Consider the following 25,397-nt stretch of genomic DNA (forward strand, 5'->3'; position numbering starts at 1 on the left):
AAATAGGTAACATACCATCTATAATAATAAAAGGGTAATATGCTAATTAGACCAGATGTCCTTCCTGAGGAAGCCAGGGGCAGAGGAAAGCCAATCCAGGTCCTGGGAGCCTGAGGGCGACCCAAGGGAAGCCAGCCTGGGTCCCAGGTGCTGGAGGGAAGCTAGTGCCGGCAGCCAGGGGAAGGAAGGCCTACTCTTGCACGAATTTTCGGGCCCCTAGTAAGTGTAATAGTAGGATTCTAATGGACATACTGGGTGATTCTGGGAAGGCTTTAGAGAAGATAGAGCATTTAAGGTAAGGCTTGAAGGGCAGAGAAGCAGGGAAGAAAGATATTCTTGACCATAGTGTCATGGAAGAATAAAACCTTTTCAGGTGTGTTCAGGAAATGGCGAGAAGTTTTGCGTGGTTAGGAGTGTATAAGAATAGTATAATACTTAGGAAAGGAGTGTTGAAACAGGTGCCTCAATCTTATATAAGGCATTACCTGACCTATTTAAAGATGACCTACTCATGTTCATAATTTAAAAGCCTCTTATAATAACTCCCATTCATTTTTATATTTAATGATGATATTAATAATGATTTATATCTGTCACTTGCATGTTTTCAACTCATTTTCTCCTTTTACCTAATTTCATCTTAACAATATGTGAGTGACACAGATCTGAAAATGTTATAGTAACTGAGGTATTGAGAGCTTACATGGTCTACTCACAGCCAAATGGCTATGTTTAGAGTATCGCCAGATATTCTGATTCTTAATTCCATACTCTTGTTGGATGTTATTTTTGTAAATATATGCTTTCTCTCTCTTTTTTTTTCTCCTTAAGTTATTGTCTTTCTTTTCTCCATAGGACTTGGCTTTTACCCTGGAAGAAAGACAACAATTGAATATTCATGGATTATTGCCACCTTGCTTCATCAATCAGGATATCCAGGTTCTTAGAGTAATTAAAAATTGTGAGCGTCTGAACTCTGACTTTGACAGGTAACACATTTTATATTTCTCTTAGGCAAATGTTTATTTTATTTTTTATTAAATGAGAAAGTTAAAATATTTAGTGATTTGGAAAAAGTAGTCAACTTTGAGGAGAATTTGCCTATAAATACAATGATATTTTTAAAAATTTACCCTTTTTAGGAACATTTGAATAAAATCTTCCTTTCCAAACTGTTATCCTCAGAGAGATTACTTTGCTCTTGTGATAAAATTGTTGCTATAAAGATGAGTTATCAGGAAATGCCATCCTGGACAGAGCAAAACAGGTTAAAGTGGCTTTTAGTCAGACTATGAGTGCATATTGGGTGCACTTTTTCAACTTCTAAACCAGGTTCTAATGCTATTGCGAATTTAGGTCACTTACTGTGTTTAGAATTCAGTTTCCATGTTTGCACAGAGATAAAGGTAACATGTGCCCTACCTCTGTAATGAGATAGCCCTAGTTTGAAATTCTGGCTGTGTTTCACTAGCACTGATGCTCGAGCAAACCACCACAACCACTGTCAGGACCACTCTGTGTGCCTTGTCCTCTGCTTTGGACTTTTCCCTTATTGAGGTACTAAACCTCAGGTTTTCATTTATGGATTGAAGAGAATAGTTATTTCAAAATATTGTTGCGAGGTTTAGAAGAGGTAGCTAACCCAATACCTAGTAAGTATTTGTATTAGTCAGGGTTTTCTAGTGGTCTTCAGAGAAACAGAAGCAACAGGATATATGTGTTGTGTACACACACACACACACACACACAAATACATCACATCCTGTTGGATGGAGATATATATTTATTTCAAGGGATTGGCTCCCATGATCGTGAAGCCTGGTTAAGTCCTAAGTCTGCAGGTAGACTGGCAGCTGGAGAACAAGAAAAGACTTGCAGTCTAAAGGCAGACTGCTTACAGAATTCCTTTTTGCTAAAGAGAATATAATGGAGTAGCAGTCCAAATCCCCTTTGGTAGGCAGGATCCGTCACCCTGGCCAGCACAGTAACTTCCTTCTTTGCTTATTGATTCAGAGGCATGTGGTGTCCATAGTGGCTAGTGGCCATCTTAATTTCCAGTCTAATGGAATAATTGTCTCCTGGTGGAAACATTCCTCCTTTGGAAACTAAGACTTATTGGTCAGCAGAGCATAAAGTCATGGGGACAAGAAGCAGACATTTTGCTAGTGGGTCACTGGCAGTAATAGTGAGTGGTGCCACTTCCATTTTTACCCCTGGGATTGTGGACCTGTGAATCCTGGTTATGGGAGAAACAGCATCATACTGGACACGGATTCACGTCATACATAGCCTCCTAGAGAGCTTTGCCTCAGCTTTGCGAGGTGTTACCACCTAGCTGGTGCTGTAACTGAGCTTCAGAAGGCCATTCCACCATTCGTCAAGTCAGCTGCTTCACGATGGTGGGGAAACATGGTAAGACCAGTGAATTTCATGAATATGGGCCCCGTGCCATGCTTCATTTGTTCTAAAGAGAGTCCCTTGATCAGAAGCAATGCCTTGTGGAATACCATGATAGTGGATAAGGCATTCTGTAAGTCCACAGATGGTAGTTTTGCCTGAAGCATTGTGTGTAGAGAAGACAAATCTGTATCCAGAGTAAGTGTCAATTCCAGTAACAACAACGCTGCCTCTTCCATGATGGAAGCAGTCCAATGTAATCACCTGCCACCGGGTAGCTTGCTGATCACCCCGTGGAATGGCACCCAGTCAGGCATGCGGTGTTGGCCTATGGCAGATTGGGCACTCAGGAGAGTCTAAAGGCAGGTCAGCCTTGGTGACCGGAAGTCCATATTGCTGAGCCCATGATAACCTCCATTCCTGCCATGGCCACTTTTTTCATGAGCCCATGGGTGATGTCGGGCAGCTGGAGAAAGAGACTGACTCAGCTTGTCCAGTTGTGTATTTTTGCTTCTTCTTAAACCTCTCCACAGTCACTTTCACTTGTTACTTAAGTTCTTCCTTCAGCTTATGTTTTCACTTTATATTCCTTTTCTGGTTCGAGGATCAGTAGGGATACCTGTGTCAGGAATAGAATGAGTGAGGGGAAGAATGGTAGGTTGGGAAAGGAAGTTATCAAGGTAATAGAGGATAGATTATGTATTTGAAGGCCAATAAAGGACTTCTGCTATTAATCTGAGTGAAAAGGGAAGCCTTTCAAGGTTTTGAACAGGAAATCAACATGATCTGAGCTAATTTCAAGAAGAGAATGGCTGCAATGTTGAGAATAGAATGTAGGCTGAAAGAATGTTTAGGAGACTATTACAATAATCCAATCAAAAGATGATGGTGATTTAGACCCAGGGTGGTAGCAATGAAGATATTTAGATTTTGGATATATGTTGAAGGTAAAGCCTAATGTATTAGAGATAAGTGTTAGAGACCTTGCAGAGAGGAAAAAACAGCAAAAAGAAAAAAGAAATTGCAAAGAAACAGGAAACTAGTGAGATAGAAAGAAAATGAAGAGAATAGAATGTCCTAGAAGTCAAGTAAAGAGAATTTATTTACTTATAGGGAGTGCCACTTGAGTCAAATGTTCTGATAAATAAAAGGAGGTCTGAGGGTTGATCATTGATTTAGCAACGAGGACTTACACATTTGCTAAATCAATTTTAGGATGTCTAAAAGTCATCATCTTCTTCCTAAATTTTAATTTTTTGGGGTTAGCATAACCTATCTATTTGCCCAGCATTAGAATCCTGATGTCTGACACTAAATGCTATGCATTTTCAACTACTTCAGGGAATGGAAATCAATCCAAAAAGGCTGGTAAGATTATTAAGTACAATCCTAAAATATTCTTTTAAATTATACCAAGCAATTTGAGTTTTATTTTACAAACCATTGAAGGCTACATGTAACATGGTAAGTTTGATGCTTAGAAAGATAAGTCTGGGTCAAAAATGTCTCTAGAAAGAAAAAGCCATTTGATACAAATAATAAGAAAAGCCCCTTGAACTTTCTTGCTACCTTAGTAATTTTTAGGGTTGGTGCTATATTCCTTACTCATTTTTCATTTGTTATTTCCCTTGGTTATTCAGCACTGAAAGTTAAAGGATGAAGTCTTTGTATTTACTTAAAATTAATACTATATGTATATTGGTATTTTCATCATTCTTTCATTTTAAAATAGGGATAAAATCATTTAAAATATTAAGTAAAACTTCTATTTTAGCAATTATTTTAATACTAGAGGCCCAGTGCACAAAAATTTGTGCACTTAAGGGGGTCCCTCAGCCTAGCCTGTGCCCTCTCGCAGTTGAGACCCCTCAGAAGGTGTCCACTTGCCGACTTAGGCCCACTCTCTAGAGGATTGGGAGCCTGGGAGCCTAAGCCACAGTCGACATCCTTAGCACTGCTGAGGAGGCAGGAGAGGCTCCCGCCACCACTGCTGCGCTCGCAGCCATCAGCCCGGCTTGTGGGTAAGTGGAGCTCCCGCTGTGGGAGCGCACTGACCACCAAGGGGCAGCTCCTGTGTTGGGTGTCTGCCCCCTGGTGGTCAGTGAATGTCATAGTGACCAGTCATTCCCCATGGTTCCGCCATTAGGGTCGATTTGCATATTACCCTTTTATTATATACTAGAGGCCCAGCGCACGATTCAGTCGTGTGGGTAGGGTCCCTAGGCCTAGCCTCCTGCGATAAGGGCCATCTTCTGCTTGTTCACCAGTCCCCAGGCCCAATGCTGCCTCCGCCGCCGCCACTGAGCTGCCAGGCTGTTGGGATCACCAGCTCATCCCCAGCCGCTGCCGCTGCTGCTGGGGCTTGAGGCGCTGACGAAGGGGAGCACGGCAGGGGATCCGGGTGCGGACAACCGGCTCCCCACCTCCGATGGCAGCGGAGCTGGGCAGGGGATCCGGGTGCGGACAACCGGCTCCCCGCCTCCGATGGCAGCGGAGCTGGGTGTCCAGGGTGTCCGAGGCAGCCCCCCTCAGCGGCCGCCAATCCAGCTGTTGAGAGGCAGGGGGGGGGGCGGGAGTCTCGCGCCTCTCAATGGCAGGATATGCCACCCCGAGTCCCGCCCCCCAGCCTCCCACCGCCCAATCGTGGGCGTAGCGGAGTGATGGTCATTTGCATATTGCCTTTTTATTATGAAGGAGGATTTGAATGACACTCACTGAGGTTTATGGTTCTTCATTCTTTGAGGTATTTAAGAATATTTCTAAAGTGTTTTTTGATCAGATGTTTCCTGTGTGACCTAAAAAGTCCTTCATACTTTGTTGAAAAATGTTCAATAAGATTTCTAAGCAGCTATTTCATGGCTTTGTTGGAATATAGACCTCATTTTGTCCATTTTCCACAGGTATCTTCTCTTAATGGATCTTCAAGACAGAAACGAAAAGCTCTTTTATCGAGTGCTTATGTCTGACATTGAGAAGTTCATGCCTATTGTTTATACCCCCACTGTGGGTCTGGCTTGCCAGCAATATAGTTTAGTTTTTCGGAAACCAAGGTATGTAAACTTTTATTTTAAATACAACTCATGTCCTTATTTTTTTTTTTTATAAAGCTTTTGCAATAAAATATTGAATGGAATTGAACTTTGGAAAATCTAAATCAAATTTTATTTAAAAGGACATTAAATAAAAATATATATAACATTAAAAGCATAGTATTTTCTTTCTAGATTTAAGATAAGGGGAAAGTATTTCTAAACCAATTTAGGTTTCCTTTTACAGAGAGTAAATGAATGTGTTTTTTATTTGGAAAGAAAATAATTGCTCATAATTAAGTTTGCCTTTGAGATGATAATTATCACTATTATGTATATATTTTACAAGTTAAAGCAAAGATTCCAAATTTTTGTGAAAATGGGAGACTACTATTTTCTAAAATCAGAGAGTTGGCATTAAAGTAGTTCTTTTGTTGATTTCTCTTAAGTGAAATAGTAGTCACCTTTAATGATGAATACAGTTTTTCTAAATCTATAGCTTTATTTTATTCAATATATTAATGAATTTAAAGATAAAAAGAAATGTTTATAAGTTTATACTAAAAATATAAAAGCCCACTAAAAGCATTGTCATTGAAAGTTAGATTGAATATGTGATTTTACATAGATATATGAATGTAGTGGTATTTAGCATGCCTATTCCATATTACCCTTTGTATAAATAAAAGAACTAGACCCTGACCAGTGTTGTTAAGTGGTTAGAGTGTGGGCCCCTCCTACCAAAGGTTTGTGGGTTCGATTCCCAGTCAAGGGGAAGTACCTTGGTTGTGGGTTTGCTCCCTGCCCTGGTCAGGATGGTCAGGGCATGTGCAGGAGACAACCAGTTGATGTGTCTCTCTCACACAGATATTTCTCTTTCTTTCTCTTCCCTTCCCTCCCTTTCTTCCACTCTCTCTAACAATCAATGGAAAAAAATCCTTTGGTGAGAATTAACACAATAATAATAATAATTATATACAGTACTCATATACCTCAAAAAAATTATTCCTCACAATACATTTGCCAGCTAAATTCTAAATCTTGTCCTTTCTATGAAAGAAAATTTGTATTCACTGTTAAAAGACATTATATAATGCAATTGATATGTGCTATTAATATCATTTAACAGACTACCTACAAATATTGAACTACTTCTCTTTATACAAGAGGTGATGTGACTAATTTTTTTTAAAATATATTTTATTGATTTTTTACAGAGAGGAAGGGAAAGGGACAGAGAGCTAGAAACATCGATGAAAGAGAAACATCGACCAGCTGCCTCCTGCACACCCCCCACCGGGGATGTGCCCGCAACCAATGTACATGCCCTTGACCGGAATCGAACCTGAGACCTTTCAGTCCGCAGACCGACGCTCTATCCACTGAGCCAAACCGGCCTCGGCGTGACTAATTTTTGTTGTTGTTATTCCTCACCTGAAGATATTTTTCCCATTGCTTTTCAGAGAGAGTGCAAGGGAGGGAGGAAGGGTAGGAGAGGAAGAAAGAGAGAGAGAGAGAGAGAGAGAGAGAGAGAGAGAGAGAGAGAGAGAGAGATATCACTGTAAGAGAAACACACCCATTGGCTGCCTCCTGCACACCGCGCACACCTTGACTGGGGCCAGGGATGGAACCTGCAACCCAGGTACATGCCTTTGACTAGGAATCAAACCCAGGACCCTTTGATGTGTGGGCCGGCACTCTGACCACTTAAAAACACCAGCCAGGGCTGTATGTTATTTTTTATTTTTATTTTTTTTAAAAATATTTTTATTGATCTCAGGACAGGAGAGGGAGAGATAGAAATATCAATGATGAGAGAGTATCATTGATTGGCTGCCGCCTGCATGCCCCCTACTGGGGATCGAGTCCACAACCCGAGCATGTGCCCTTGACTGGAATCGAACCCTGGACCTTCCAGTCCACAACCCAACACCCTATCCACTGAGCCAAACCAGCTAGGGCTGTATATCATTTTTTAATCATACAAATAATACATATTAATGAAAAAAATAGAAAATGCAAATATACAGACAGAAAAATATTTTTTAAATACCTAATGTCATCATGCCCAAAACCCTGATATACACAAATACATTCTGGTTTTGCTTATAGAAGGGATCATACTATATATATAAACTTTTACCTACTTTATTGTCTTCTCTGAGTGATGTCATAACAGCTATTCATGTCCATAAAATGTAATTATATAAAAGAATCTTAATAAAAGCATAATTGGATAAAACTTTGCTATTTAAAAATGTAACTTAAGTATATTTATTGAAATTCTAACTTTTCTGAGAGATACTGAGAAATGCTAACAACTATAAGAAATGTGGAGCTAAGGTTAAAGTTGACATAGAAATCTCAATAGAAACAATTATTTTTGAGCACTTATAGACTAGATGATTTTCTAAGGACTGGGGATACTTTGGTGTATGTATAAATCTAAATACAAAAGACAGGAAAATAAGAAATAAGGATATTGTCTAGAATGTTTGCAGGTAGGTAAGTGTTCAGGAGAAAGAAAGAGTAGAGCAGGGACAGGGGGATCCGGAGTCAGTTGCTTTGGAGGTGGCAGTTGCAATTTTAAATAGAGTGGTAGTGTAGGCCTCATTGGAAGGTGATATTGGAGGAGTGAGGGGGCGTCATTAAGATACAGAGGAAGTGTGTGCCAGGCAGGAGGAATAGTCAGGGCCAGGGCCTAACTGGGGACATGCATGGAGACCAGGGCCCCATAGAGACCAGTGAGGCTGCAGTGGAGTGAGAGAGGGAGCAGTAGATGTGATAACAGATGTTAAGGTAAATGAGGGTACAGAACCATAGGTTCTTGTATGCTATTTTAAAGAACATTGGCTTTTACTGTTAAGTAGGCAGAAGAATCAGGTAGCCTGGTTAGTAGGCTGTTACAGTGAACCAAGTGACTCTGATTAGGAGGGTAGCAATGGAATTAGATGTAAGAGTTCAGGTTCTGGATAAAGAAAAAGAAGGTCACAAGGATTTCTTCTGGGATTGGAGGCTTCCTAGAGCAGTGCTTTTAACTACTCTGGAGTAGTTTGCCTATTTTCACTTCTGGTTTTGCTACTTGTTTTAGTTTTGAATAAATTATTTAATGTTTTCCTCCTCTGTAGCATAGGGATACTACTACTGCCCACCATCCTTTCACATTTTTCAAATCCAAAACTTTGAAAACCAAAACATTAAAATAAATCTCATTTGGGATACAACCTGATCTATCTGAACCCATTTGTGACAAAATGTGAACTAAATTTATAGTCTTGATATGGCTATATGACTATTTATAGTCTAAATAGTATATATAATCTGTTTTTCTTTAGAAGCCTTAATATATTTGATTTCTGGAGCTTTGTCAGAAATAAACAGGGTGGATGTATGGGAGGATGGATGGATGGATAGACAGACAGACAGAATGATAGGAGAGGGGGAGAGGAGGAGGTATGGCAGGAGGTAGGAGATAGCAAAATGCTCACACATGTTGAATCTAGGTGGAAGTATTCATTGTATTATTCTTTTAATTTTCCACAATATTATTGCACTTTCTGTCATGTTGATTTTTAATGTTTATATTTTGTTAAACTTTTGATTATTTTGAAGTTGTTAGTAAAATAGTTCTCATGGCTTCTCCCGTAATTATAAAAAGAGAACTTGTTTGAAAACATATTATGTAGCATAAATTTAGACATTGTATTTAATTGGAAAGGAAATGGTGATTGTGTTTGAATAATGATGGATCTTTCAGGCATTAGTTAGCATATACACTGTTTTTTTAAAGCCAAAATTGACAAATGTCTATTAAACCTTTCCTGCTGCAACAGCGGGTATTCTAAGACATTCAGAAAGTGAATAGGAGGATTATACCTGTTATTATATTTACTTTGTGAATTTGGTGGTAGCAATTAGGAACATGTTAAGTGAAAGTTAAGGGTTAACCTTACAAGTATTGAGTGTAATACAGTTGCATAGCTTAACTATATTTTACTTACTATGACTAGATATTTATTTTCATATTGAATATGGCATTAAAATCTGGCTAGGTATCAAAAGATAAATTCTTATAAGAATGCTTCTACTTCCAGTATATTTTTCCTTAAGGTAAGATGCCAGAATATCCATTTATTGTTTTTGTATTTCTTTTCTTTTTTCTGGCATAATTTGTGTGGGTTTTTCCAAGTATTCATGGATAATCCTGTTTAAGAATGATTTTGAGCTTGCTTGGATTACCTCCTTCGCATATGTCTATAACATTTGGATTTTTGCAGATCCAATACTTGGTAGTGGAATATGCTTGTCTAATTGTGGCTAATTTGTTGATAGAGGTGTAATTTTTGGAAGCTAGAAACAATTCATTTTGTATTTTTGCAGAATGCTAAGCTTAATGTGTTAATTAAATTATTTGTATTCTGTCAATCTTTTTTTTTTTTGAAAGAAATGCTTTTAAAGCAGATTTACATAATTTCTTTGGAAATATTTTTACCTGCTATATTTTAGACTGAATTTTCCAAGAATCATCTCCTTTTCTTATTTGTTCTTATTAGCTACTCTAGAGCCCGGTGCACGAAATTCGTGCACGGGGGATGGGGGCTGTGTCCCTCAGTCCAGCCTGCACCCTCTCCAATCTGGGACCCTTTGAGGGATGTCCGACTGCCCGTTTAGGCCTTATCCCAGTAGGCTCAGGCCTAAACGGGCAGTTGGACATCCCTCTCACAATCCAGGACTCTGCTGGCTCCCAACTGCTCGCTTGCCTGCCTTCCTGATTGCCCCTAACCACTTCTGCCTGCCAGCCTGATCACCCCCTAACCACTCCCCTGCCAGCCTGATTGATGCCTAACTGCTCCCCTGCCAGCCTGTTTGCCCCTAACTGCCCTTCCCTGCAGGCCTGGTTGCCCCCAACTTCCCTCCTCTGCCGGCCTGGTCACCCCTAACTGCCCTCCCCTGGAGGCTTGATTGCCCCCAACTGCCCTCCCTTGCAGGCCTGGTCCCTCCCAACTGCCCTCCCCTGCTGGCCTGATCGCCCACAACTGCCCTCCCTTGCAGGCCTGGTCCCTCCCAATTGCCCTTCCCTGTTGGCCATCTTGTGGCAACCATCTTGTGTCCACATGGGGGTAGCCATCTTTGACCACATGGGGGAAGCCATCTTGTGTGTTGGAGTGATGGTCAATTTGCATATTACTCTTTTATTAGATAGGATACCATTTTATCATGCCTTTGGCAATTAAGCATGTTTCTATTCTTCATATTTCTGATGTTCTATCAAACAGTTTGTAAGCATCTAGAGATAAGGGATTGTATTTTATAAATTATATATATATTTTTCATCCTATTTAGACTTAGTACCTGGTTGGTGCTGAATTAATATATGTTTTTTGCTGCTTCATAGAAATAGTAATTTAATATTACTGTATTCATCTGCTCACATAGAAAACGTTAAAGTATTGGTGATGTTCTTTATTTCTCCTACTGTTTAACCATATTGTTCTAAAAGGTAACTTCTCATAAATAATAGATCTGAAAAAAATTGGACTCACTTCAAGGAATCAGGCTGTGAATAAGTAGAATTTTGATTAAATATAGATAATACATCTTTAAACACACATTATACTCCTTTCAATTACTAATTTTATACACTAACTCGCTGATACGATTTTGGCAAAAAGGATGAACAAATATAATTTTGTTGATTACAGTTCTTTAGAAAAGCATTTACAACTAGTACCATTGGTTAGCTTGCCAAATGTTATGGTGAAAAAAGTGTTCGATGCTCAAGTTAATTGTGGAAAATTTGAATTAACTAAAATTAAACAGGATTGTTTATTGTAAGATTTCACAGAATAATGCTTATTTTGCAAGTTTTTGGAGGATGGGGATTGGATTTTGTCGTAGATATGTACCTAGCATGATTCTTGGCATACAGTAGCTGTTTCCAGATAGTAGTTATTACATCTGGTATTGTAGCTCCCAGGTTTCTTCATGACTAAATGGATGATGGTACCATTTTCCAAGTTTCAGAATACTGGAATATGTTTGTAAGGGAATGGAAAGTTCTTTGGGGGACATGCTGAGTTTTAAATACATTTGGGTCTTCCAAGTACAGATGTCTAGTAGGCATTTAAATGTATGACCTGGAACTTAGTAAATATTGTATTTTAAAGCTTTTAGTATTTTAAGTAACATTATATATGCCACATAAATGGTACCTGTTTTGATATTGACAGTGATGAAGATTAACAATAAGACTAATTGTCAAAGCGAATCATTCATTAAGATGTTTTAATTTTTAGTTTTATTTTTTTCCTAGAAAATTCTTAAGGAAATGCATAAAAGGAACATTAAGATGGACCAAAACAAAATACTTAAGTAGTGTTTCTACATGTGTTGTTTGTTTTATTTGGAATTCCAAAAAGGACTTGAAGTAGAGTATTCGTTATTTAATTTGTGAGGACTAAGTTTTTTTTATTATCCCGTGTGCAGTTTCATGTGAGAATGTAATATAGAAATGGTCATAACCAAGACCATGGTTAGACCATGATTAGAAGTGGAGATTGTTTCCTTATAAAGAAACATGCAGTTTCTCAGAGAGCCAACAGTTCAGCAGATTTTGTGGTCTCATACAGTGAGGATGTCAATTTTACCTGATTTTGGCTTATGAAATAGCAGTAAGAAAAAAAGTTTCAAAAATAAATGTAAAAGAAACCTACCCAAAGTTATTACTCCTTTAACCCAAGAATGTTCTCATCATGTAGTATGGATTATAATTACTATCAAATGAACAGTTAGTAGAATGGAAACTTTCATATTCTTGTTCTGTACATTTTCTCACTTTAAATCTACCTGGTTTTCTTAAACATAGCCTATTTTTATGGTGCTCTATAAAGCATGTGATGGCAGTTTTTACTTTTATTAAGCTCTAAGTACTTCAGTAACTCAGCAATTGATTATAAAGAATTTTAAGTTGTTTATGGCAAAGAAACATGGTTTCACAGCCAGTTTTTATAGCTGCAAATTAAATAATTTAACCCTTGAAATAAGGCTGTGGCACTGTCAATAGTTTAGTGTTGTCTCGCCGTTACTGGATCATAGTGATGTAACCTGCCAAGTTATCCAGTGCCCTTATGTTAGTCGACATCTCTTGCTGTCCTAGGTCATCTTACTCTTGAAGTTTCTAGGTTGGGGTGAGGAGGTTCTAAACCAGGTGAACCAGGACTGTTTTTTAAATTAAATTTATTGGGGATGACATCTATAATAATCTATAATAATAAAAGTGCAATATGCTAACTAGACCGGACATCCTTCCGGACAGAGCCGCAGCAGGCGAGGGCCGTGGCAGAGGCAGCAGAGGCCCTGGCCCCGGACGCGGCAGGCAGGGGCGGCAGCAACGGCGGCAGAGGCCCCCGGCCACAGTGGCAGCAGCGGCCGTGGGCGGGGGCGGGGGCGGGGGCCGGGACCAAGGCCCTTGCACGAATTTTGTGCATCGGGCCTCTAGTTCGTTAATAAAAGTATAGGTTTCAAGTACATATCTATGATGCATCATCTGTAAGTTGTATTGTGTGCCCACCATCCAAGTCAAATCTTTTTCTGTCACCATATATTTGACCCTCTTTACTTTCACTACTCCCCCACCCCCCTTTCCTCTAAACCGAGACTATTCTTACTTGGATTTGGCTTTCTTCAGTTCAATCACTTTATAATCTTTAGAAATATTTACGAGACTTTTGTGAACCATGGAATATTTTTAGCTTATAGCTCTGGTTTAGTTTGTAATTTTTATATTTTATTGTATTGTAATTTTCTATATCTTTAGAAATTCAAATAGTTGATATTTAAGAGAGCAACTAATTTTTTAATGCTTCTAGAAAAGTGATCATTTTAATGTTAGATGTAATAAACTTTTTACTATTTACCTATAGCAGTCTTTCATTTTGATTATATTTATTAAAAAATATAATTTTGTTCCAGTATTTCATTTTCCTTGAAATTGGCCTAATATTTTTTTCCTATGCTATTTTAAAGTATGAGAAAAAGCACATGGTGGAATGAATATTTTTCTCAAAGATATGAAACCAGTTAAATGGAATGTCTGGACTAGTTGAAGTCTCTTAACTGTTTCCTCAATTGACTTTTTTAGAGATACTTATTTGAAAATAGTTGATTTTAGTTTAATATGGAGATTTAGATGATTTTTTGAACTACTAGTTAATTCAAATTAACAATATTTTCTGATCAGACTAAATGTGCTATTTATGAAAATGTATATGTGACTTTCATTAAATAAGTGAGGTAGAGTATCCTCAGTCTTACGTACTGGAAATTCAGTGTGTTCCCAGAAGTAGTTTAAAATGCCAACTATCTTCTTTCCTAATTAGGAAAAATTTGGAGAATGGAAAAAATGTAGGCATGATTCAAACATTAATTCTTCACATCAAGATCTAAAGATTGTCTATACATATGCATAGCCAAATTTCTTTAGCAAGGCAGTGAAACTTATCTTCATTGTAAAAGTCCCTGAAGTATAAAGTAACAGTTCATCTTGAGACTTTAAGTGTGGAAAACTGAAATGGAAATTCAAGGTTGAGATCCAAAAATAACTGCCACAGTCTGTGTGGCACACCCGAGTGTTTTGAAGGGTAGGAGAGTTGAGTTTACACATAGCATATGGAGAACTAAGAAAAATTGCCAAGTTTTATCTCAGGTAGTATTTATGACAGTGTATTAATTTGGGTGTTTTTATATATTTTTAAGAAGGATTATAAATTCTAGTCTTCATTACTGAAAATAAAGAATTTTTTAAAAGGGAGGCAATGGCTATTTTGCATCACATACACAGATCATACCTGTGTTTAGTTTTGGATGCCATATTTTTGAAGGGTCATTGGCAAACTGAGATTTATCCTGAGAAGAGTAACTAAAGCAGTGCCAGTTATTGAGAACTTACCGCTCTATGAAAAGTGTTGGAAGAAACAGAAATGTTTAATCTAAAAGAAAAGACTTGAAAGGGATACAGTCAAGTCTTCACTTACTTGAAAGATTTTCATGTGAAAAAAAGAGTACACTTGCATGGTACAGCCCCAGAACGTAAAATGAATGGATGGAAGTTATTACAGGGTTAGATTTAACTTAAATGTAAAGGAAGATTTCTGATAATTTAACTATCTTACTTTGGAGTAGACTTCTTTTTCTCCTCATTGGAAATATTCACATGGTGTAGATAATCATTGGTCATACAGGTTATACATGTGATTCTTGCATTGGGTGTGATTGTAAAATAGTTGAATTCTAAGGTCACTTTTAACAAGAAAACGCTGTGAATTTTTGAAAACTCAGCCTACAGATGAATAATTTTAGGTATTTGGCACATGTTCTAAAGTACAACTAAATCACACATCATTTCAAGTAACCCTGCTTTCTAATTCAGAAAGGTTTTTTGGTAACAACTTAATCACAATTTAAAGAATTATTAAAAATATGTTTTTAAATAAGAAATGATTTAAAACAGATTTAAAACGATTTGATGATACAACTCATCAGAATTCCTACTCCATCTCCCAAACAATTGCACAAACACATCAGTTTGCACAGCGGTACCCTCGCTATAATGTTTTGGTTGCAACATTTCTTCAGTTTGACTGGATTAAAAGTTTTATGTTAACATTTTCTCATTTACAGTAATAACTTTATTCTGATCTAATTTTTATTTTTTGTAGTTTTCTCAGACTATTTTTCTGTATATGCTTTTAAGCTCTCATTTATTTTTATATATTTTTCTTAACTTAGTTGCAATGTAGCTAATGGATAAATTATTAGGAAGGATTTTCTCTGAGGCAGTGCTTCCACCTTTCCCCACAAGCCCCTGCTACCCAAATCAGTAGTCGAGGAGAAATAGCCAGGTTAGAATTTTATTATCTTTTCCAAAATTTTCTACATGCTTTCTAGGTATGCTTCTGAAAATTTAAAGATTTGTTTTCATCTGTTTTCTTGACAAAATAATATACATTTAATATTATCTAATAATTATTTTATATACCTTTAAATGTTGGATTTTATGCAAGATAAATTTTAACTCTTTAATTGAAATTGGAAATTTTAGCTCAATATCTATACTAATAAAAGGCAAATGGTCCAGGACGCCCTCACAGTAACGACTGAACAGCAGGCTGCATGGGGTGACAGGCTGGCAGGGGGGTTAGTGAGGGATGATCAGGCCAGCAGGAGGAGGGGCAGTTGGGGGCAACCAGGCTGTCAAAGGGGGGCAGTTAGGGGCAACCAGGCCGGTAGAGGGGGGCAGTGAGGGGCTACCAGGCCAGCGGGGGGGGGGGGGCAGTTGGAAGCGACCAGGCCAGTGGGTGGCAGTTGGGGGCAACCAGGTTGGCAGGCTGGCAGGGGGGCAGTTGGGGGTAACCAGGCCAGTAGAGGGTGAGGTGAGGGGCAACCAGGCCAGCAGGGGGGGCAGTTGGAGGCGACCAGGCTGGCAGGGGGGCAGTTAGGAGCGATCAGGCCAGTAGGCAGAGGTGGTTAGGGGTGATCAGGCTGGCAGGGAGGGCAGTTAGGGGTGATCAGGCAGGCAGGCAGATGAGCAGTTAGGAGCCAGTGGTCCCGGATTGTGAGGGATGTCTGACTGCCGGGGATCGGGCCTAAATCGGCAGTCGGACATCCCCTGAAGGGTCCCGGATTGGAGAGGGTGCAGGCTGTGCTGAGGGGACCTCTCCCCCCACCTCGCGCATGAATTTCATGCACCGGGCCTCTAGTATATTTTATAATGTTTTATATTTACTGTGGTAAAATTATTTGATAGACAAATTATGCACACAAAGTTCTCCTTTATTTGATAGGTTATGTGACTGTAAGCAAAATGACATATATTGAAACCAATTGCAATGGGCTAATATAAACATCTCATGTTATAAAAAAAGATGTTGAACAAAACAGTGCTACTTGAGGACCTGCTGTAATTATCTACTTAAAGTAAATCATGAAAGTTCTTCATTTTATTTCTTTCTGAGCAAAGAAGTTTCTCATTTAAAAATATAAATCCTGATCATAGTCTGGTGGCTGAATGAAAGACATTTATAAATATTTGGAGAGTATCATATTTTACATATTTTATAAAAATAGTACTGCCTTGTGACATAAAAAATCATTTCACTATGAAATGAGGTAATTTATTTTGAAAGCTGAAAATGTGTAAGTATATTATTTCCCTAATGGAAGAAGTTAATTTTTATTGACAATCTTCCAAATAAATGCCATCTGTCTGATTAATTCAGTGTTACCTTAGGATTCTTTCCTGTGTTTTCTACCATGGAAAAAAGTACTCTGATTTTAACTATCAGAACAACATTAATTAATTTGTACTTAATTACTTGGTGTACTAATACTAGTTTTAAATTGAATAAATGCAGAAAAGCTTATCTAAAATGATTTTTATGTATATTTTCAGTTCAGAATTATTTGGAAGCAGCAGTTAAGTTGTGGTATGTAGAAATGGAGTCATAAACATTTGATAGTTATTGATTTTTTAAATTTTATAATTGCAAACAATCATTCTAAGGAAACTCGGTATCACCCAGGTAGTGAGTACCAGAGTTGGGACTTGAGCTCATGCTTTCTATCTTTTACACCTCTGTATTACAGTTCTTCAGAGAGAGAGAGAGAGACCAATAGTATGTCTGGTACATGTCCTAGTATGGAGAGAGAGATTTATTTTAAGGCATTGACTCACACAATTCTGGGGGCTAGCAAGTCCAAAATCTTCACGGGTGGGTGACAGACTGGAGACCTAGGGAAGAGTTGATGCTGCAGCTTGACTCCAGAGGTAGACTGCTGGCAGAACTCCTTCTTTGAGGGAGGTGACTTTTCTAACAAGACGTTCAACTGTTTGGACGAGGCCCATCCACCTTATGGAGGGTAAAATGCTTTACTCATAGTCTCCTGGTTTAAATGTTAATCTCATCTAAAAATTATTTTCATAGAAACATCTAGAATAATTTTAACCAAATGTCTGGGTACCTTTCCTAGCCCATCTGGTGTGGCTAAGTGGTTGAGTGTCTGCCTATGAACCAGGAGGTCATGGTTCATTCTCGGTCAGGGCACATGCCCAGGTTGTAGGCTCGATCCCCGGTGTGGGCCAGACAGGAGGCAGCTGATCAATGATTCTCTCTCATCATTTATATTTCTATATCTCTTTCTCCCTCTGCTTTCCTCTCTGAAAGAAAGCAATTAAATAAATAAATAAATAAATAAATAAATAAATAAATAAATAAAATAAACCATCAGCTTCTCCATCTAGACCAAGGTTGTGCTCTTATCTTAGATTGATTATGTTTTCTACAGTGGGACTGTGTTCAGATAGTTGCATGCTTATCATGTGTTCATTATTCCTCCTTTCCATTCTTTTTTTAGTAGAAATTTGAGTGTCCACTGCATGCCAGGCACTTTACGAATCTGAGTGTAGGTAAATTAAAGACATATTTCCTGCCATTGTTGAATTTACATGTAATAGTCAAGTGAACAAATGAATACGAGTATAGCTTGTATTGTGAAGGAAATAAACAGAGGATAGTAATAAAGAATAACAAAGGGATTTCCTTTTATTTTTTTCTTTATTGTTGAAAGTATTACAGATGTCCTCTTTGTTTTTTTTCCCATTAACGCCCTCCATATCACACCCACCCCTCCCAGGCCTTCATCATTCTATTGTCTGTGTTCATATATGCATATACTTATATGCATAAGTTCCCCGGTTCATCACTCCCTACCCATCCCTCCACCCCTGCCTTCTCTGAAATTCGTCATTCTGTTCCATGCTTCTATGTCTCTGAATCTGTTTTGTTCATCAGTTTATTTTGTTCATTTGATTCCACGTATGAGTGAGATCATGTGATATTTATCTTTCTCTGACTGCCTTATTTAGCTTAGAATAATACTCTCTAGGTCCAACCATGTTATTGCAGATGGTAAGAGTTTTTTCTTTTTTACAACTGCATAGTATTCTATTGTGTAAATGTATGCTTTTTTAACCACTCATCTGCTGATGGCCAAACTCCGTACTGTTTTCCATAGTGGCTGCACCAGTCTGCATTCCCACCAGCAGTGCACGAGGATTCCCTTCTCACCACATCCTCGCCAGCACTTGCCATTTCTTGATTTGTTGATGATAGCCATTCTGACGTGTGAAGTGATACCTCATTGTCGTTTTAATTTGCATCTCTCGGATGATTAGTGACTTTGAGCATTTTTTCATATGTTTCTTGGCCTTCTCTATGTCCACTTTGGAAAAGTGTCTATTTAGGTCCTTTACCCATTTTTTAATTGGATTGTTTGTCTTCCTTTTGTTAAGATGTATGAGTTCCTTATATATTTTGGAAATTAACCCCTTATTGGAATAATAATTGGCAAATATGTTCTCCCATGCAATGGGCTCTCTTTTTATTTCTCCTTAGTTTCCATTGCCCCGGGAGGTGTATCCATAAACATATTGCTGTGAGAGATGTCTGAGATTTTGCTGACATCTCAGACTTATATTTAAGTCTTTTATCCATTTTTAGTTAATTCTTGTGTATGGTGTAAGTTGGTAAACTAGTTTCATTTTTTTCTTGCATGTACCTGACCAGTTTTCCCAAAACCATTTATTGAAGAGACTGTCTTGACTCCATTGTATGCTCTCACTCGCCTTCTTTGTCAAATATTAATTGAGCATAATGGCTTGAGTTAATTTCTGGGTTCTCTGTTCTGTTCCATTGATCTATATGCCTGTTCTTGTGACAGTACCAAGTTATTTTTAGTATAGTGGCTTTGTAGTATTATTTGATATCTGGTATTGTGATTCTTCCAACTTTGTTCTTCTTTCTCAAGATTGCTGTGGCTATTTGGGATCTTTTTTAATTCCATATAAATATTTGTAGTGTTTGTTCTAGATCTGTGAAATATGCCATTGGTATTTTAAATAGGGATTGCATTAAATCTATAGATTGCTTTGGGTAGTATGCACATTTTAATGATGTTGATTTTACCAATCCATGAACACCGTATATTCTTCCACTTGTATATATCTTCCTCTATCTCTTTTTTCAACATCCAATGGTTTTCTAAAAACAGGTCTTTTACCTCCTTGGTTAAGTTTAATTCTCAGTATCTTAATTTTTTTTGTTGCAGTGGTAAATGGGATTGTTTTTTTTTTTTTTTAGTTTCTCTTTCAGTGAATTCATTATCCTATATAATAAAGAGCTAATATGCAAATGGTCATCACGCCCTCATATCATCACACCCTCACATCATCATGCCATCACGCCATAACTGCTCAGACACTCAACACTGGGGGGAGAGGGATGGGGACCAGCCAGGCACAAATGAGCTCGAGAGAGAGAGAGAGAAAGAGAGAGAGAGAGAGAGAGAGAGAGAGAGAGAGAGAGAGAGAGGGAGGAATGGGGACCAGCCAGGCTGTGGCCCAGGAGAGGGACAAGCCGCCCGCCCTGTGGTCCTGGGCGCCAGCAGCTGTGCCTGCAGCCTGGGAGAAGGACAATCTGCATGCCCCATGGTCCCCATGGTCCCGGGCACCAGCGGCTGGGGCTGCAGCCTGGGAGAGGGACAAGCTGCCCGCCCCACGGTCCCGGGTGCCTGCGGCTGAAGCCCAGGCAAAGCTGCCTGCCCATGGTCCCCTGGAGCTGCGGCCTGCCTGGGTGAAGCTGGCTCGGGTCCTGGGTGCCTGTGGCCGGCCAGAGGGAGGGAAGCCCGGGTCCCAGGTGCCTGTGACCGGCCGGAGGAGGGAATCCTGGGTCCCGGGTATGGGGTGAGGCAGAGGTGATCAGGCCAGCAGGGGAGCAGTTAGGGGCAATCAGACTGGCAGGGGAGCAGTTAGGGGCGATCAAGCAGGCAGGCAGAGGAGTTAGGGCGATCAGGCAGGCAGGCAGGCGAGCGGTTAAGAGCCAGTGGTCCCAGATTGCGAGACGCAGTTGGACATCCCCCGACAGGTCCCAGATTGGAGAGGGTGCAGGCTGGGGTGAGGGACCCCGCCCCCTATGCATAAATTTTGTGCACCAGGTCTCTAGTCCTATATAATAAAGGGAATTATGCAAATTGACCCTAATGGCAGAACAACCGGGAACGACTGGTCACTGTGAAGTGCACTGACCACCAGGGAGCAGACGCTCAATGCAGGAGCTGCCTCCTGGTGGTCAGTGTGCTTTCACAGGGGGAGCGCTGCTCAGCCAGAAGCTGGCTCATGGCTGGTCAGCGCAGCAGTGGTCGCGGGAGCCTCTCCTGCCTCCACAGCAGTGCTAAGGATGTCCGACTAATGGCTTAGGCCCGCTTCGGGGGCCTTAGTCAGACATCTCCCGAGGGCTCCCAGGCTGCCAGAGGGATATCTGACTGCCAGCTTAGGCACGATCCCCCAGGAAGTGGGTGCAGGCCGAGCTGAGGGACCCTTCCCCCCCAAGTGCATGAATTTTCGTGCACTGAGCCTCTAGTTAGTATATAAAAATGCCATAGATTTCTGGGTGTTAATTTTTTATCCTGCTTCATTGCCAAATTCCTAGAAAAATACAGTCTTCCAAAACTCAATCAGGAAGAAACAGAAAACCTGAATAGGCCAATAACTACTGATGAAATTGAAGCAATAATGAAATAACTTCCAGAAGACTAAAGCCCTGGATCAGATGGGTTCACAGGGGAGTTTTAGTTTTCCCAAACATTCAAAGAAGAACTAACACCCTCCAACTGTTCCAAAAAATTCAAGAAAAAGGAATACTTCTAAGCTTTTTTTTTTATGAGGCCAGCATTACACTAATTCCAAAACCAGATAAAGATATGACAAAGAAAGAAAATTACAGGCCAATATCTCTGATGAGCACAGATGCTAAAATCCTCAACCAAATATTAGCAAATTGGATCCAGCGATACATTAAAAAAATCACACATCATGACCAAGTGGGATTTATTCCAGGGGTGCAAGGCTGGTACAATACTCGCACATCAAAAAATGTGATATAGCACATAAACACATTGGAAGACAAAAAAATCACATGATTATATCAATGCAGAAAAAGCATTTGACAAATACAACACTCTTTTTTGATAAAAACTCTCAGCAAAGTGCAAATAGAGAGATCATACCTCAACATAATAAAGGCGTTTTATGACAAACCTGCAGCCAACATCATACTCAATGGGCAGAAACGAAAACCATTTTGCCTAAGAAGAGGAACAAGATAGGGATGTTCACTTTCACCACTGTTTTCTTTTTAACTTTGAAAATGAAATGTATTTTAATAAATACTGCCTTTATAATTATTCAAAGGGTGTGTATACTTTCTTTAAATTTCATTGGGGTGACATTAGTCAACATGAACATATAGGTTTCATGTGTGGATTACTAAGTTACAAAATCTGTATATAGGAGCATGTCCCCACCACTCAAAGTCAAATCTTCTCCTGTCACCTCATATTAGGACCCCTTTCTCTCACCCCCCCACTCTGGCAACCACCACACTGCTGTTTGTGTTCATAAGTTTCAGTTTTATACTCAGCATATGAGTGAAACTATATAGTTCTTAGCTTTTTCTGTCTGACTTATTTCACTTTGCATAATGTTCTCAAGGTCCATCCATGTTGTAAATGACGCTATTTCACCCTTTCTTATGGCCGTGTAGTCTTCCATTGTGTATATATACCACATCTTCATTTTCCAGTCCTCTATCGCAGGGCGCTTTGGCTGTTTCCAAGTCTTGGCCACTGTGAATAATGCTGCAATGAACATAGGGGTGCATATATCTTTTCGTATAAATGATTTCAAGTTTTTTGGGTATATACCCAGGAGAGGGATTGCTGGGTTGTATGGTAGCTCTACTTTTAATTTTTTTAAAATATATTTTATTGATTTTTTACAGAGAGGAAGGGAGAGGGATAGAGAGCTAGAAACATCGATGAGAGAGAAACATCGACCAGCTGCCTCCTGCACGCCCCCTACCAGGGATGTGCCCGCAACCAATGTACATGCCCTTGACCGGAATCAAATCTGGGACCTTTCAGTCCACAGACCGATGCTCTATCCACAGAGCCAAACCGGTTTTGGCTCTACTTTTAATTTTTTGAGGAATCGCCAGACTGCTTGCCATAGTGGTTCTACCAGTCTGCATTCCCACCAGCAGTGAATCAGGGTTCCCTTTTTCCCACAACCTCTCCAACACTTGTTGCTTGTCTTGTTGATAATGGCCACTCTAACTGGTGTAAGGTGGTATCTCATTGTAGTTTTAATTTGCATTTTCCTAATTGCCAGTGAGGTTGAACATCTTTTCATATATCTATTGGCTATTTGTATTCTTCTTGGGAGAGGTGTATTTTCAGGTCCTCTGTCCACTTTTAGTTTGGATTGTTTATTTGTCTGGTGTTGAGTTTTACGAGTTCTTTATATATTTTGGAAATTAAACCTTTGTCAGAGCTACTGTTTGCAAATATCATCTCCCATGTGGTTGGCTGCCTGCTTGTTTTGTTGTTCATTTGTTTTGCTGAGCAGAAGCTCTTCAGTTTAATATAGTCCCATTCATTTATTTTTGCCTTTATCTCCCTTGCCTTTGGGGTGAAGTCCATAAAATGTTCTCTACCACCCAGGTCCATAAGTTTGGTACCTATATATTTTTTTCTATGTGGCTTATAGTTTTGGATCTTATGTTTAAGTCTTTGATCCATTTTAAATTAATTTTTGTGCATGGGGACAGACTGCAATCCAGTTTCATTTGTTTCCATGTGGCTCTCCAGTTTTCTCAGCACCATATATTGAAGAAACTATCTTTACTCCAATGTGCATTTCTGGCTCCTTTGTCAAAAATTATCTTGTCCATATACATGTGGTTTTATAGCTAGGCTCTCTATTCTGTTCCATTATCTGTCTGTGTATCTGTTTCTCTGCCAATACCATGCTGTTTTGATTATTGTAGCTCTGTAATATATTTTGAAGTCAGGTAGTGTGATACCTCTAGCATCACCCCCCCCCCCCCCCCCCAGTATTTCTTTGGCTCTTCTGGGTCTTTTGTGGTTCCATACAAATCTGATGATTTTTCTTTCTATTTTTTTTTAAATGACATTGGGGTTTTGATAGGGATTGCATTAAATCTGTATATTGCTTTGGGTAAAATGACCATTTTAACTATGTTGATTCTTCCAATCCATGAATACGGGATATTTTTCCATTTCGTTGTGTCTTTTTCAATCTTTTTTAATAAAGCTTTGTAATTTTCACTATATAGGTCTTTCACATTCTTTGTTAAGTTTATTCCTAGGTATCTTATCCTTTTGGTTGCTATTGCAAAAGGAATTGTTTTATTCATTTCTTTTTATGAAGTTTTGTTGTTGGTATACATGAAGGCAAAGGATTTTTGCACATTGATTTTGTATCCTACAGCTTGACTGTATTTGTTTATTGTTCCAGTGTGCAGGTCTCTCAGGTGTGCATCCATGTTGAGCAAGGACTTTTTTTAACAAATGAATTTGGGACTTTGTTTTATAGTACAGTCAGAGATGTGTCTTTGAGGAGATAGTATTTAAGCTGACACCAGAAGGATGATGAGGAGTCAGCTTGTGAAAATCAGAAGAAAAAAAAATGGAAGGTGAGGAAATACCATGTTCAAAAGGTCTGGAAGTGGAGAGGGTGACATAGTCAGGAGTCTTGTGGGTCATGGTAGACTTTCATTTTTATTCTTAATCTATTTGAGAAGCTATTATATTTGAAGCAGAGGAATGATAGCATCTAATTAAAAAATTTTAAAAGATTATAGTAGTCCAACCCCTTACCCCTGGTTTTGCTTTCCTCTGTTTCATTTAGAAACCTGCAGTCAACCATAGTCCAAAAATATTAAATGGAAATTTCCAGAAACAAACAATTTATAAGTTTTAAATCGAGTGCCATTCTGAGTAATGTGATTAAATCTCACACCATCCTGCCTGGGAGGTGAATCATCTCTTTGCCCAGCATCTCTATGTTGTATATGCTCCCTGCCATTAGTCACTTTAGCCAGTTCAGTTATCAGATAGACGATATGTCATTGTTCAAGTAATCCTTATTTTACTTAATAATGGTTCCAAAGTGCAAGTGTTGTGACTTTGGCAATTTGGATATGCCACAGAGAAGCCATAAAGTGCTTCCTTTAGTAAAGGGTGAAAGTTCTTGACTTAATAAGAAAGAAAAAGTCTGTCTACTGAGGTTGCTAAAACTTACAGTAAGAATGAATATTCTGTCTGTGAAAGTGTGAAGAAGGAAAAAGAAATTCATGCTGGTTTTGCTGTCGTATGTCAGACTGCAAGAGTGACAGTCACAGTACACAGTAAGTGCTTAGTTAACATGGAAAAAACATTACATTTGCGGGTGGAAGACATGAACAGAAAACATGCTCCAATTGAGGGCAACATGTTGCACCAGAACACGTTGAGCTTATGCAAAGACTTCAGGAAGGGGTCCCCTGAAATGAGCCATACCAAGCCACTTACAGCCAGTGAGGGATTGTTATACAGACTCAGGTATAGGTTTGGACTGAAAAATATAAAAATTATTGGAGAGAGAGACCACATTCATATAACTTATCACAGTATTGTTATAATTGTTCTGTTATTGTTAATCTGATAATTTATCACATGTACCTATGTATAGGAAAAAACATAGTAGATATAGGATTCAGTACTATTCGAGGTTTCAGGCATTCACTGGGAGCCTTAGAATATATTCCCCGTGGATATGGGGATGAAAGATTGGAAATGAGGGGCTAGAAGGGAAATGGGAAGACCAGTAAGAACACTGTTGCCATATTGGCTCCCCTTCCATAAATCCTAATCACTCTTAGTGGACTTGATCCTCTTCAGATATGGAGCAAGGAAATCAAGCCAGGCTGTTAACTAACACAGTCACCAGTAACAGTAACCAGTTCACATGTGACTAACTTCTGCAGTGATGGCTGTAAGTCGGTGAGGTGACAGGAT

At 39.1% G+C, this 25,397-nt stretch overlaps 1 protein-coding gene across 2 annotated transcripts in view; it reads left to right on the forward strand.

The window, feature by feature from the left end:
- ME1 (malic enzyme 1) overlaps positions 1-25,397 on the forward strand; it is a 172,569-nt gene that overhangs the window by 23,620 nt on the left and 123,552 nt on the right. For both annotated transcript variants that reach the window (XM_079779880.1, XM_079779879.1), the window contains 2 exons: positions 856-989; positions 5,298-5,447. In XM_079779880.1, the coding sequence (XP_079636006.1) occupies positions 5,311-5,447 (137 nt within the window). In that variant the 5' untranslated portion in view covers positions 856-989; positions 5,298-5,310. The remainder of the gene's footprint in view (positions 1-855; positions 990-5,297; positions 5,448-25,397) is intronic.

The sequence above is a fragment of the Cnephaeus nilssonii genome (genome assembly GCF_951640355.1).
Source record: "Cnephaeus nilssonii genome assembly, chromosome: 9".
Lineage (NCBI taxonomy): Eukaryota > Metazoa > Chordata > Mammalia > Chiroptera > Vespertilionidae > Cnephaeus > Cnephaeus nilssonii.